The 16,009-nt window shown below is 35.5% G+C and overlaps 1 protein-coding gene across 5 annotated transcripts in view; it reads right to left on the bottom strand.

The window, feature by feature from the left end:
* The window catches only part of col4a6 (collagen, type IV, alpha 6), a 125,958-nt gene that overhangs the window by 26,779 nt on the left and 83,170 nt on the right, over positions 1 to 16,009 (bottom strand). For 3 of the 5 annotated variants that reach the window (XM_049482973.1, XM_049482977.1, XM_049482974.1), the window contains exons 5-18: positions 9,920 to 10,054; positions 9,751 to 9,795; positions 8,412 to 8,531; positions 8,197 to 8,256; positions 7,931 to 7,993; positions 7,793 to 7,828; positions 7,088 to 7,129; positions 4,860 to 4,946; positions 4,233 to 4,325; positions 2,491 to 2,544; positions 1,522 to 1,584; positions 1,257 to 1,301; positions 1,109 to 1,162; positions 839 to 908 (exon numbers count right to left, since the gene is read on the bottom strand). In XM_049482973.1, coding sequence (XP_049338930.1) covers positions 839 to 908; positions 1,109 to 1,162; positions 1,257 to 1,301; positions 1,522 to 1,584; positions 2,491 to 2,544; positions 4,233 to 4,325; positions 4,860 to 4,946; positions 7,088 to 7,129; positions 7,793 to 7,828; positions 7,931 to 7,993; positions 8,197 to 8,256; positions 8,412 to 8,531; positions 9,751 to 9,795; positions 9,920 to 10,054 — 967 coding nt within the window. The remainder of the gene's footprint in view (positions 1 to 838; positions 909 to 1,108; positions 1,163 to 1,256; positions 1,302 to 1,521; positions 1,585 to 2,490; positions 2,545 to 4,232; positions 4,326 to 4,859; positions 4,947 to 7,087; positions 7,130 to 7,792; positions 7,829 to 7,930; positions 7,994 to 8,196; positions 8,257 to 8,411; positions 8,532 to 9,750; positions 9,796 to 9,919; positions 10,055 to 16,009) is intronic. The other 2 variants (XM_049482976.1, XM_049482975.1) reach the window with 2 other exon arrangements.

Raw genomic sequence — 16,009 nt, 5'->3', positions numbered from 1 at the left:
ATGAAAAAATTTATTAAAAGTAAAATATTTGTTGAAGTAAATCTTAGAAAACCATGAAAAACAAGAAAACATTTGAACAGGAATTCCATAAAATTTTCACAATTTTGGTATACTTGAAACATGAAGAAAAAGACAGTCAGATTAGTTTAATATGAATTCAGAATACTAGTCAGAATTGTTCACAGATGATTGGAATCATTTCTCAAAATACTGTAATACTTGTGTCACTGAAAGATGTTACAGGAAACACATACTTGTGTTACATGAAATAATTACAGTGTGTGCCTAAAAAATTGTTTGACTATAGTTCTGGGGAAAAAAACCTAAAATGCAAAGATACTTTCTGGGCGTTTAAGGTGACTAATTAATATTATCAGTATAGCATTTAAAAACTTTAAAAAAGCAATAAAAACGTTGTGTATATTGTGTGCACACTGAATGAATGGTGTCCTTTTACTGAGTATAATCTCTGCTCTTTTAGAAATAATAAAATAACAGAGGCTCTGAGTGGTCCAGCAGACTAAGGGTACTGTATTTATAAGTAGAGTTCATATGAATGTGTATTTGGTAATTGGCATTCCAAACTGGGGAGAAAATGGGGTAAAATCTACACTGTAAACTCCATACAGTGACTGTTTAATACAAATACACCTACTATTATGCTCCTATATTTGCATTTAGACATTCCAAACACCCCTGTAGGTCTAGATCAGAATCAGCAAGTCTCGGCAAAGTGCACTATTTCACACTACTGGACTATTTTTAAATCCACTAATTTAACCAAATCAGTGGCACCATGAGTTCCATATGGACGTAAAGTGGTTCAGTGTTCAGCTACCTTGCACAAATGTTCCTGGTCCACTGCTATAGGCAGGTGGCCCTGGTGGTCCTTGTTCTCCCCGGTAGCCCTAAAAGAAAATAAATAATAAAATCCAAAGCACATTAAGTAACTTTAATGACAGTATATTAGGATACACACTGCAAAATCCCCATACACTTAAATGTTAAATTAAACACTGTAGCTGTCAATTTAAAATGAAGGGTTTTCATGCAACTGAGGATGCTGTATGCACTAATTAAAATTTTTTCCCAGAATATTTATACTTACTTTAGGACCTGGAAAGCCAAATTGTCCAGGAAAGCCAGAATCACCAGGATATCCCTACAGTACAAAAAAAACAAAACAATGGTCATGTTCTGGAGGTGAAGCAGAATCAATACTGATATTTAGAAGTGTTTTATTTTGAATGCCTCACTCTTAATCCATCTTCACCACGTGGTCCATTTAGACCTGGAGCACCCTGCAAATTAAATAAGATGAGAGAAAAGTCATTTTCAACTAAAAGAAATTATATTGGACTTAAATAATATATAAATAATAAGTTTTTTCCTTTTATGTATTTTTTGTAATTTTACATTACATGCTCAATACAAAAAGACTATTTTACATTGACCTGCTCAATAAAAAAAATAATACCATACCAAAACAGGGCTCATTACAGACACCAGAAGGGCACTTACTCGTTGTCCTGGCAGTCCAGGAATTCCTTTCTCACCATATTCTCCCGGGAAACCAAATGGGCCCTGAAAGTAAAAAAAAAAAAAGCCCAAACTAATTATATTCCACACTAATGGCATATAGATTTTTTAGAAATAAATAAAAACAAACCTGTTTGCAGCATATTGCTGATTAAACTACAGAACACAGTCAGCACTGCCACAACAGTCATTATAGTACTGATATACTGATTTATATTTTACTGTCTAGTCCTAAACATAAATTATAAGTGGTGTGATGAGATACTCATCTCACGAGATGAGACACAGCAATGGGTTAATGAGAACGAGGCAAGATTTTAACAATATATATATATTTTTTTATTTCAAAGATTAAATATATGATACAAAACTAACTGCAAGTAATTTTTTTATATTTTGTAAGTAATCATCTTGTAATTATGTCAATTAAGTTTTACTCTCATCATAAATTATGTATGATTATTTGTATTCAGTAAAATACAGAATAGTATGCAAGTACTGTAGCTGGTTTTACCATGACCAAATATCTTGAGCAGCTCACTCACTTTCACTGCAAAAAAGGGTGGGGAGAAGAGTGCAGCACCACTATCGCTCTCCCTCTCTGTTCTAAAACTCATCTGCCTCTGTATCTCTCATTCTGATACTGGGTGGCTGTAAGCAAGGCTGATACAAGTTTCTGTGGGTGGTACAAATGTGACTTGAGAATGGATGGAGAGTGTAGGAATTATAGTTTAGCTCATGCAGGCCAGCGCTGCTGTTTTCTGCCATATTATTCAAACATTTGTCCCATGGGACACATTTAACCAGTGGTGAGACATATTGTTCCAATTTAATCTGGTGGGATCTTATCACCCCCCTATAAATGATCTATACAACAGAACTCAGTGCAGTTTAAATGTTAAGCTGCATCACCATTACATAAGAATAAGAGCATACAAAGGGGTTACATACTGGTGGTCCAGGTCTTCCTTGGATTCCAGGTTCTCCAGCAAAGCCAATGTCACCCTGAATTTTAGTGAGAAAAAGATGAAGAGATGAAGATAGTCAGGGGTGTTCCCTGAGCTTACTCAATTAATCATCAGTGAGTGAAATCTCTTAATTATATGATGTTTTGCATAAAGACAAACAAAATAATTGATGCTAATATCACAAGGTTATTAATGCATTATGTATAAAAAACCTGAAATGAACACAAACAAAAAAATCCAAAATGAACAAACATTGTTAATTCTTAGACAAATTGACTGTGAATGAAATGGATACCTATTTAGATTTTAGGGCACTGCTGAGTACACTTTTTGAATCATAAAGTAGAATTTAAGCATGATTTTAAAGGTAATATAAATTACCACAAAGCATTCAGAATTTTTAGTACATGATAAAATTATATCACAATATTGATTTTTTTTATTCTTGGTAATTGCCAACATTAATAATTACTGTAAATAAAGATTCACCAAATAATGCTATTGTAATGATATGGATTTTTTATATTTGATAATAATAACAAAAATAATATGTACAATGTGTTATGGCACAGCCCAAGTTTCTAACATTAATAATAACAAATGAATAGTTATCCATTTCAGTCACATCTTTGAACACATATATTATATATCGCACAAAAAAAAAGTTACACAGTTGAAAAATAACAGTGGAACCCTTTTTGGTACCATGAAGTACCTGTTCAAACTTCTTTAAAGAATTACAGATCATTACTGCATCATTGAAAATACGGTACAGGTCAAAATGTGCACACACTTTAAAATTCATTATTTCATTATTTATTTTTTCCTGCATTGAAGCTTAATACTAATAATTATATTAAAGTCAATATTAAAGTGTTAGTTTCCTTTTTTAGATTCTACAAAGTAGCACCTCTTGCTTAGATAAAACCTTTGCACATCTTGGAATTTTCCCAGTCAGTCTTTATAAGATAGTCAACAGAGAGTTAACAGCTGTGCCTTGTCAAGAGTTAACTACTTAAATGAAACTTAAATTAAGTTAAATTTCTTGCTCACTTAGGAACATCCCAGGAAAGGATAAGCAAGAGTTACCTCTGTTGCACAGGATAAGTTCATTACAGTTTCCAGCCTCAGAAAAAGACACCTAAATGCTCACTAATGGCTTTTTTTTTAACTTACTACTTGATTCCTTATGTTTTCTTTATAGTCTGGATGACTTCAGTATGAACTTGATTTCTTTGCATTATTTGAGTTTTTTTTGTTATTTCAGTCATTTCTCTTTTTTTGCAAATAAATGCTCTAAATCACAATATTTTTATTTGAAATTTGAGAGAAATGTTGTCCGTAGTTTATATAAAAAAAAACAATCTTCATTTTACACAAACATATACCTATAAATAGCAAAATCAGAGAAACCTATCCAGAAACTGAAGTGGTCTCCTAATTTTGTCCAGAGCCGTATATTAGTTAATCACTATAACTCTAAGAAAACAACTGCAAAATAAAAAGCATAAAGGGAACATTTAAACAGAACCAATAAAGAATGAAAATGGTTCTGCACTGACTACAAGGGGAGTGAAGGTGGGGAAGGTGGTTTTAGTGTGGTGGGTAATGGAAGTGAAGAAGCAGACAGGGCTGTTGGTAAAGGGGGGGGGGCTTCCCGGCTCAGGAGGAGTCCTGCTCCTAGTCGTCTTCCCTGCTCTCTCTGTGCAGCATCATGCCACAAACCTTAGCTCCTTTGTCTCCTTTTGGATATCCAACAAACTCCACAAGTCCATTGACTGGAGTCTGTCCTGGGTCTCCGGGCGCCCCGACGTCTCCCTGGATGCGGCAACCAAGGAAGAGAGAGTTTTTTGTGTTTTTTTTACACGGGACAGAAAGGTGTGGACAGGTGGACGGAGGCGGAGACGACGGGGCAGGTTGCAGGGTCAGTTGTGGTGGAAGTTTAGGGACATTGTTGGTGTAAGGTTGAGTTTTAAAACTGTGACCCCTGGTGGGGGTGGTGGGGAGGTCAGGGCGAGAGCAAGCTTTGAGAAAGTTGTGGAGAAAGCCAGAGGCTTCACTGAACAAATGATCAACCGTAGGTCTCCAGGATATCTGGGTTATTTTAGCTGGACCTTCTATCTGAACATAATGATTTTAAACAGCAGCAGCTTAGTGCAATTTAGAAGAAGGTTTGTGTCTGGTGGCCCAGCCTACACAGCAAAAGAATGAGAAGTTGTTCTAGGTTTATTCTATTCTGAGGTTGATTCAGGGCTCAGTGTCCCCTCCAGCTCTCTACTCTCCCAGCATGCATCACTCTCGCCCTGGCAGAGCCCCTCCCTGGGCTGGTATCACTGCTCCCCTGTGTGTTACCTTCTCTCCTTTGTTGATAGTGCTTATAGCTGGCGAGCCTAACAGAGCGGACGGAGGGCCCCTGAGTCCTGGTGGACCTGCATCACCCTGAGATCCACAAGACACACAGAGTACACATTAGAGCCCGAGAGCGCGGGACAGAGAGAGGGTGGAGAGTGAGAGAAAGAAAGAGAGAGAGAGAGAAAGAGAGAGGGAATAAGAAAAATAAACAAGGAGATGTATAGAGAAAAGCAGTCCCCTGCAAAAATGTATCCTACTAATCAAAAGCATCTTATTCTCAATAAAATTTCAACAAATTTTTAGTTTTTTAGTCATCTTTGACATTAGCTTATTCCATTATCCATTAAAAAAGTCTGAATGCTTAAGATTAATGTTTAATATTTTAGCAGGTGTTGTGTACAATTTTTCAAATTGTTGCTGCCACATAAAAATCAATCTTTTTATCTGTCAGTTATTTTTATGTTGTGGCTACATTTTATTATAAAAGAAATGCAATAGGTTAAAAAAATGTTAAAGCTGTGTCATCTGTCAATCTGGAGAAAAAATAGACATTTTGGTATAATTTAAGATGTTTTAATTTGCGAAAATACTATTAATTGCATGGAGGAAGATGGAAGGGGTAAAGCGGGCCATCAGATAATCATGATGATTAAAAAATATGAAAGGAGAAATTAAAAATAGAATTTAAAAAGATTAATGTTTGTGGGAAAAAGAAGTCAAAAGGAAGAGGATGGATTCTAAGAATGTGAGGGGAAGATTATGCAAAGTAAGTAACAGAGAAAAGATAGAGAGAAGGCAGGAATAGTGGGCTCATTTTTTTAATGTATACTCTTTAAATGACAAGCCAACTAATCCAAAACTTAACGCTTAAATCACATTTAATAGAGGTGTGTACTGCTCTCACACTGTTCATTTGAGTTCTTTGATTCGAGAGAAGAAAGCATGCATGAAGTTTTTTCCCCATCACCCGTTAGTGTAAGAAAGAAAAAAAATAATAATAATAAAAAAAAAAGAAAAAATTTCCAAGCTTTCCCACAGAGTGTCTCATCCGATAGATCAAAGGAAATGAAGCCACACAGGAAGGAGGAGCAGGTGAATCCAGACCCAGCACAGCCAGGTATAGCCATTACATAATAATGCAACAAAGTGAGGAAAAAAAAAATGTTGACTGTTGTTGCATTCTTATGCACAGGCCAATCAAACCCTCAACCAGTAGCTGTTCAAAGATTCCTATTAAAGTCCAAATGTGTTTAATATTTTTTTACATTTTAAATGCATTTTAATTTAATTTTAATTGAATCTTTGAACTGCTGTGTAACAGTAGGAAATATTGTTTTCTTCAGTGCTACTGTCCTCAGCATAATTAAACAGAGTAGCACTGCATGCATTTCAAATATGATTGAGAGACTCCAATAACACTGCTTATGGATACCAGTCAATTTAAGGCCAATAGAACCAAATAAAAATAAAGAACATTATATTAAATAGACAACAATGTCACTGTAATGCAAAAATGTATCTTCATTTTTACATTATGTAAATCTGGCATTTGTCCATTTTTTTAAGTTATGCTGGTTAAGGTACTGTATACTGTGTGAATGGTATCCACAGAAATTGTTACTCAGATTCTCTCACCCTTGATAAAAACAGCACTCATTATATTGTGTGTTTCATGCTTGAGAATAAGAAAACAGGATAAAGGTAGGAGATAAACATGCATGAGAACAAATTAGCTTAGAAGGATGGTTCAACCAAAAAAGCCATATTGTGAATGAAAGATAAACTGTTACCATGATGTTGCACAAACGTTATACATTAGTCTTTATTTAATAGCACTGTTTGGTTGAAATATCCCTTCAGCTCACAGATAAAGATCAAATAGACACAATCAAAGTGGATAGAAATTCTGTGTTAGAATCGAATTGACAAGACGTTTACTAAAAGAAGATAATCCCTAAAATAGACTAAATCATCCACAAGATAGTTGTGAAAAATGTTGTCTTACTGGACAACACAGAGCAGCCAGAAACACACCTCATGCATGCACACTATTATATACAAAAAGCATAGAGACAGTTCAAAATCACCATATATGTATATACAGACATGAATAGAAAGAAATATTTAGTATATGGAACACAAAAACAGAAAAAATCAAACTGTAATCTGTCTAACTATGTAAATAGTAGGGAGGTGGTTGTTTGGTGTTTGTGAATCTAAACAGTTACCTTCTCTCCTGTTTCTCCTTTATAACCCACACCTGAGCTTCCCTGCAAAACAAGCAGAAAAGTTGAACACTAGTTCTTAGACATGAACGTATAGTGGATCAGTGGATCCGACGGTGTGCAGACAGACCTGCCCACACTCACTATGATCTGATGTCAATTGGTTTCTGGTTAGTGTAAATTTGAATACCCTAAAAAGCTTTTTGTCCAGTTAAATGCTATGACACAATAGACTCTCCACACTGCAGTCTTGTACATCCTACTGTTATAAAACTATGTAGCACCATCTACAGTGAAAAAACATTGTTTAAGCCTAGTCATAAAATATTATTTTAATGGGCACCCCAAGCATCTATTCTCTATTTACCATTAAGCAAAACCTGCCAGTACACATTAAAATAATTAGAGAAAAATACTATGGGATGTTTTCAACCTTTACAGCAGCATAACAGTATCAGCAGCAATTAATGAAACATAAAAAATGAATTTCCTTCTATTTCTAAAAAATGCACTGATCACAGTTTATATATGACTTATATAAAATGATATATATTCGAATACATTCTTTTCAAGACCTCTCTAAAACAGCTGTCCACGTAGTGCAAACATTTCTTAAGCACTGATTTAAAGCGATTGTGAACATTTTATAATTTAATATATCTGACTCGCTGGACTACACCTCTAAAAACATGCTCTATTATGACTTACTGTTGGCCCAGGAGGACCCGGAGGACCAGGAGGGCCCTAAAAAGAGAGAAAAAGATCTGTTAATAAATATCATAATAGACAATTCTAAAACAAAAACGACTGAGGAACATTAAATTGTTAAAAACAAGAGGTACATACGGGGTAACCAACAGGACCAATGGGACCAACTTGACCTGAAGGACCAGGTGGACCAGGTGGACCCTGCAGAAATAAACAAGTAGAGGTGAGTACTAATTTCAGAAACTGTTGCATTCACACTTAACTAACAATCTATTCATCACCTTGTTAGTCAATTTGTTTAACTCCTAAAAAGCCATCAGATGTTAAAAAATCGTCAGCTTCATGTACTAATCCTGTTTTTACTAGTGTATGTAAGAATATAAATGCAAATGGATGTTGTTTACCGTAATTCCTAAAGGAATATACACGGGTTCTCCTTTCTGCCCTTTAAAACCAGGTAACCCCTAAAAAAAACAAACAAAAAAAAAAACATCAGATTATTGTGTTGTATAAAGAACAAGTAATCACAGAAATATTTTCACTGTAGGCTATATATATATATATTTCAGTTATTAGATTCTTGATATAAAATAGAACACAACTAGTACTGTATACTCACTGGAGCTCCAGGTCTTCCAGGTAGGCCTGGGAAACCTCCTTGAAAGCCGGGGTCACCGCGTGTTCCGTTACAGCCGTCCGCACCTGGAAGTCCCCGTGGTCCTTCCTGGCCTGGGTGACCCTTTTAAAAGATCCATTATAAATGTTAAACCTATAGGTTTGTACTGCTGCACTACCTGCCTTGCTGCCCTCTTGGGTGGTTAGTTAAAACAATGACCACTAGAGGTCACCAGTGTAGCACAGAATGATTGTAAGTGCTATACACAGTGATAGAGTACCCAGTGCCCAGTTACATGTGTGTGGTTATTTTTGAGTAGCAAGAAGAAATTGATTGCAATTTAATAATTAAGAAAACAGTTAAAGTTATTCTAGGTTAGACTAATAGGTTATACCAGTAATACCGTATTTTCGCATTACAAGACGCACTTAAAATCCTATTTTTCACGAAATTCAACAGTGCACCTTATAGTCTGGTGTGCCTTATGTATAAATTATACCGGTCATGTATTAAGGAGCAGTAAAGCCTTCTGCTAATGTGCAGCGTTATACATGGGTTTCAGTGAAGTTTCTCCAGCACTAAAGCTGGAGCAGTATTAGCTCTTTCGCTGTTCAGAGGTGAGTATATCGGACTGTAGTTTGCATGTTTACTGTGTTAAAACAAGATACATGGGAAAAACCCCTAGCTAATAGCACCCTGGGTTACCCGAACACTTAGGGTGTTTACTTACTGCTAACCAGGGCTGGCTAAATGCTAACCGGGGCCGGCTAGCACTGCTAACCGCAGCTGGCTAGCACTGCTAATTACGGCCAGCGCTCACCCTTGGAAAAATACTGGAATTCTAATCTTACTGTCACTAAACAGAAGTGCTTTACTCACCCAAATAAACACTTTAGGATAGAAATCTGTGTAGATTAACATCCATTGCTTGTTTGACTTTAAAAGAAAATGGCTTTTTTTTTCAAGAATTAGTTTTATTTACTTAGGCGCCCCCAGCAGTGACACCTGCTGAATTAGAAGGGAAACATGGCGACACCCTTGAGAATAGACCAGAAAATAGACGTTTATTGATAGTGCGCCTTATAATTCGGTGTGGATTATATTCTGCTAATAAACACTAGATTTAGAATCGGTCTACCAGCTTCTCTTTTTTGTGAGTTTCAGTTCTTTTACAGTATAGGAACATGTGTGGAAATTATTGTCCATGAAAACTGACCTAACCTATAATGCATTCAGCTTAGGTTGAAAAACATTAGAATATTTTTTACTTCTAATCTTGATTAACTGGAATAAGATCTCTTGCCTGCAGATAAAAACAATTAAGAAAAACGTGTTTACTTACAGGAACGCCATTATTAGCCGGAAATCCAGGAACACCTGGAGGACCCTACAAAAAAGATTGTGGCTTACATAAATTAAATGTCTATTATAGCATTGTAAACACTGAATACTAAATAGGGCAACATGTAAGTAAGTGTGTAATAAATACACATTTACATAGATTATCTCACCTTATCCCCCTTTTGTCCAGTTGCCCCTGACCGTCCAGCATGGCCTTTTTCTCCTTTAGGCCCCATAGGTCCTGGACCCCCAATGAAGCCCTCAGGACCACTGGGCCCCGCCGACCCCAAGGCTCCAGGGCGACCCTAAAAACAAAAAGGAAATTAAGTGAATAGAAATACAACTTGTTCACAAATGTTCCTTTATGTTTTAAAGATGGTAAAATATTTGTGACAACAGAACAAAATAAGAAGACACGATGTACCATCTTGGAGTAATTCACAGGGATCACCCAGGAAAAACATAGTATAGTTAATCCAATTTAATATTAACAGCATCATAAAATTAGCAAGATGCAGAATCTTCAAAATCTTCACACCAAATTGTAATCCATATTATCCCTGTAGTAAATGTACAGTTGCTTCAGTGTTCCTTTAGGCACTGATGATATCCTTGATACGCTTAAAAAAGTATATTGCTGACACAATAATAACATTTATCACAATATGATAAAATACCATCTTATTGCATTTTAAAAACAATGAGTGTCCTCGGTTGATTTGATAGCAATGTTTTTAAATCCAATCAGAATCAGAGGCTCTTATTTCCCCCACTTTCTCTCTCTCTCACACAGCCCACAGCACTCTCAATTAACAAAACAGTGATAACAGTGGACTAAATAAGTCTATGATGGCTGGTTGTAAAAGGTGGTCATGAGTGTGGTCTGGAGGTCACAGATGAGCACCTGGACCAGATTGTCCTCCAGACAGAGCTTTCTGCTTATTACATCATTATGATGGACCCATTCTTTTTTATGCACTCTAGGTCCGCCTTTTATTTTAAACGGTTTGCCCATAATGTGTTCATGAGCTGCAATTCTATTGCCATACCACAGGATGGAGACATGAGACAGTAATTCAATTTCCCCACAGCGCATCTCTTGTTTGACATGCAGAATAAGGACAGGAGATTCATTGCTTTTGGGGGAGAGTCTCTCTGAACATGACTGGAGTTACAGATTGACTGACAGATGATCATTAGTGCATTTTTAAGTCCACACTGGGGTAAAGAGAGAGTGTGTATGTGTGTGTGTAGGGTGGGGAGTAGGTGGAGATAGAGAGACTAAACTCACAGACTGAAAGAGTTTCACACCCTACAATTAATGGCTGGCAGGGAGAGACAGAATTAGGTGTAATTTGAAGGGCCACCTGGTTTCAGTGAGGGCCGAGCTGAGCCTCCAGACACATAGGCCAGGAGGGGAGAGGAAGCCCTGGTCACAGCAATCCAGCCAGACCCTCCATTACCCACAATTACCACCCTGAAACCTGACTCTGACTTTGAAAACGAGAAGCAGTGCACAGCATGTGCTCTTTCTTATGGCAGCTTTGCTGGGTTCATTGTATTAAACCTTGATTTGCAATGGCCGTGACTCCTGACAAAACCGCATTATAACTTTAAATACAACCATAATATACTAATATATTGTCATTATAAGTGTACTACATGTACCGTGCAGAATGGCTACACATTATGCAGCTTCTTTCTTTAAAATTATTATAAATCAACAGCTTCAAAATCATTGTGATGCTCAACTGACAGGAGCTGCTATCCTCCAGACTGAGCACGTTGCTATCTGCACACTGTAACTCTGGTGAAGTGCAATGGATAAACCTTTTGAGAACTGAGCAATGTTGCATAAGATTAATTATATTTGTGTAAAACCCAGTATTATTAGTCAGTCCAAATGCTTATTTGACATTCAGTGACAGTTTAATGTCTCTCAGCTCATCCAGAAATGGATGTGAAATGTGTGTACAGTGGCTCAAAATACAAATTACACTTAATGACTGCAGGAAGAGTCCAGTAGCAAGAAATTCTTGCATTATACTGCTTTAATAGTTTTCTGAACATTGGCTTCTGAAATACTGATTGCCAACCGAGTATTGCTGGCCAATCTTTGAGCATTACTGAAATGCAATCACAATCACAAAATATTGTGAGAGAGTTTGGTCTCCAGAATTCAGACAAAATGTTTGTATTGGGCAGTAGAGGTGTTTCCTATCGTATCAGTCACAATAATATCGTCATTATTTTTTGGACAAAAAAAAAAAAAGCATATCTTAATAACAGTGCTATTCTGCTAGAAAGCAGTCTATGTTTGCAGTTTATATGCATGCACAAAATATTCTGTTCTTAAGTATTATAGTAGATTTTTAGGTTCCACTACATTATTTTTTTTATTCATTTTGATACATTTATATTCATTTATACAAATTCAGTGTCCTGGTAAATTACTGTTATTAACAAAATAGACAAAAGTTTACAGATTTTTTGTGTTTTGTCATATGCTCTAGAATATTGTTATCAATTAAGTACCCTGACATATAGTGATATTGTTTAAAGCCATATCACCCACTCTTATTGGGCAGTACTTTTCATATATCTTGATCACAGTCTTGCAACATTGGTGCAACAATATCAATCAATCATTCAATCAACCTTTATTTTTACTTGGAAGCACATTCAGTATTTTAAAATAACAGTGAATAAAAGATAAAAATAAGAAATACATATAAATAAAATTAAAAATAATTAAAATAATTACAAAATAATATAAAAACTTGATCTAAATGATAAGAAATTAAGATCAAAAGAAGATAAGATTTATACAACAAAAACATCTAAAATAAAGCTAAAACTAACTTTTACATAAAAAATAAAAACAAAAATTATCATAAAATAAACTAATCAAAATAAGGTAAAAAGCAATAATACAAAACTATTTAAAAATACAAAATAAAATAATGAAAGAAATAAGAAGGAAATAAAAAACTAAGAGAAGAACTAAAATTAGAAATAAAAGAATAAATAAGTCTTGTCCAGTCTTATCCAAACACTTACTCAATCAGAAGCCCACAAACAGCTTCTGCTTGTTAGTTGCTTTAAAGCCTGCAGTCTGACCAGCCCTTTTCCTACCCCTGTAAAATTGGGCATACCTGCTTTACTGACTCTTTACCCAAAGAAAAAAAACCCTGCTAATTAAGAGCTTGATCATCATGATCTGAGGAATATTAGGTGTATGTTACAGCATAGAGACCACCAGACAAATCAATCTGGAGTCATCTGTGAAGATGTTTTACCTGACTGTTACAGAGTAAAGCTTTTGCATTGTGCTGTACAAACACACACACACACAGTCAATAAATCATTACATGACTCAGCTGGTAACAGCAACTCTTCCCACCATTACAGTAGCTGAACAGTAATTAGAAGGAGAAAGAGCCTGGAGAAGTTCTCTCTCTTTTGACCCAGACCTCTACACTGGTTTAATAAACCCTGTCATTTGATATGGTGTGTTGAATGCTTAACAAGCTTGAACACAGCAGGGCAGAGATGAAGCTTCTTCCTGCAAGCCTATTGCAATGAAGATGAGAAGACATTAGTGTGTCCACTAAAGTAACTAAAGTTGTGCACTAAACAGAGACACACATGTATAATCCTTATTAAATTAAGTATTTTTTAGATACTAGACCCAACCTTATTGTTTACAAGTCTTAAATATTAAACTACAATGCAGTAAATAATACAAATATATAATAAATATTAATGAGAATGTGTCCCAACTTTTGACTGGTTCTGTATATTTACTAGCATGTGCTAGTAAAACGTGGAAACATTTGAAGCAAAAACACTTAAAATAAATGTTTTTAAATAATGTGAGAAGCATAATCTATATGAAGGGATGGGTGTTATGGTAACAATATTTAACTATATTTTCACAGTAAAAACATCCATTACCATAGTTTGAAGAAAAAAAATGCTGTTCAGCTACAATTTTATATTTGTGTTGTAGATTTATATCTGTATTTTATATCTGTACTATTTTATAAAGTTATTTATTTTATTCAAAATCTGCTGCACTCCAATTGAATTAAGCAGGGCTAACTGCACTTTTTATAATGAAATTATATATATATTTTTTCCGAACAAAATCTACACCACCTTCTTATCTCTACACCACAAGCTGAGTTGAGGTAGGGAAATGAGCACTTACTTTCAAACTTGCTTGCATACCTGTGTGATTACAGAATGGGAACCCCAGGGCACAGCTGCCATTGAGAGGAACATACCAAAAACCTGGATAGTTTTGTTAACTGGATCAATTACCTGCTCCACTGTGTTTTTCTTCAGGCATGAGGAGATTTTTCCGACAAACTGACGTGAGATGCAGCTGTAGCCCATTCACGTTTTGTTTTATAAATAACAAAAGATCATAGACTACACAGGACCGGATGATCTCACAGGCTCAAATATACATTCAAAAGTATACATTGACAGTTCCGGAGGAAAAACTACTTACGCTATGTTTTTGTCATGCACATTCAGTCATTCATTAACAAAACAGAGAAGGGCAGCATTTTTATTTTTATGATACCCATGTAAAAACAGTATACATTTGTACCTATTTTTCACAGTCTTTCCTGATAATGGACAAGAACCTACAAAACATACTTAGGCTTAAGGCTTAATCCTACATACAACTCTGGGAAAAAAAAATAGACTACTTAAAAATGATGAGTTTCTTTGATTTTACCAAATTGAGGGTAAGGAGGAAGATGGATGATCACAAGACATCAAACAAAGTTGAACTGGTGGACTTTTTGCACCAGGAGTGGCATAAAGTTATCCAAAAGCAGTGTAAAACTGGTGGAGGAGGACATGCCAAGATGTATGAAAACTGTGACTGAAAACCAGTTTTATTCCACCAAATATTGATTTCTGAACTCTTAAAACTTTATGAATATGAACTTGTTTTCTTTGCATTATTTAAGGTCTGAAAGCTCTGCATCTTTTTTGTTATTTCAGTCATTTCTCATTTTCTGCAAATAAATGCTCTAAATTACAATATTTTTATTTGGATTTTGGGAGAAATGTTGTCTGTAGTTTATAGAATAAAACAATAATGTTCATTTTACTCAAACATTTACCTATACAAAGCAAAATCAGAGAAACTGATTCAGAAACTGAAGTGGTCTCTTAATTTTTTTAAAGAGCTGTAAGTCAACGGTTATAAGGTTGTCAGTGCTGAAGCATGTTCACTTTACCACTTTAGCATTACTGAATGATAATAGAAACTAATAAAATGTATATGTGGGTTCATTTCAAGTTCATATTTTTGCTCTTTAAGAAAAAAAAAGATTTTCTCCATTCAGATTTTATTATTTTATTTGTTTGCATTTATATCTGAAATCTGAATTCGACAATTCTGCCATATTCTCCACACTTCAGGAATCACAGGGCCCTCCTGTGCACACTCCTCACTATAAAGTGTTACCAGAGATCACTTTCTTATTTGAAATTCTATGCTGCTTATATGGCATGACTAAATTTATGTACTGTAAAACACTGTCTGTGGTATATCTTTCCCCCTTCAAGCAAATCCTCTTCCTAACTTTAATTAGTGGAACCACTGCTTAACCCACTTTGGCTCTACAAATCATTAAATCAGGAAGAAGCCTGTCATGCCTGGTTTTGAGGTCACAGCTTTGAAAGCAGATCTCCAAACGCTGGCACAGATGTTTTTTTTCTCTCCAAGTCTTTAAGCAATAAAAATGATAGTAGAGACGGATAAGGATAAAACAATACATGCACATTTGCCTGTATGCTGTGCATTTTTTTGGCAGGATGAAAATTATTCTTGTCATCAGTCACAGACAAATAACTTGAGCGCAGTTGAATATTGACAGTTGTGGAAAGCTCTAGAGTTTCTGTGGCTAGTTGACGCCTTGGAAGACACATTTCAACTGCAAGTCTCGCCATGTCTGATTATTAAACTCATTATACACTGCTTCAGGCCTCACACTCTGACAAAAATAAACCTCTTCAATTAATACAAAAGAAGAACCAGGTTTTGATCTATGTAGCCCTATGTTTATTCTCTGACATTCCAAAAGTCAGGGGATAGGAACAAATATGTCCCATGTCTTTTATACCATTCCATTTAAGCTAAAGCATACTGCACTGAACTGCTGGATGTGTGTGTGGTGCCTCCTAAGTTTAATGTAGGTGTGTTTTCTGACAGACAATTCTAACAATACACC

This window comes from Astyanax mexicanus, chromosome 8 (genome assembly GCF_023375975.1).
Source record: "Astyanax mexicanus isolate ESR-SI-001 chromosome 8, AstMex3_surface, whole genome shotgun sequence".
Taxonomy (NCBI): domain Eukaryota; kingdom Metazoa; phylum Chordata; class Actinopteri; order Characiformes; family Acestrorhamphidae; genus Astyanax; species Astyanax mexicanus.
This window is presented reverse-complemented; position numbering and strand designations above follow the sequence as displayed.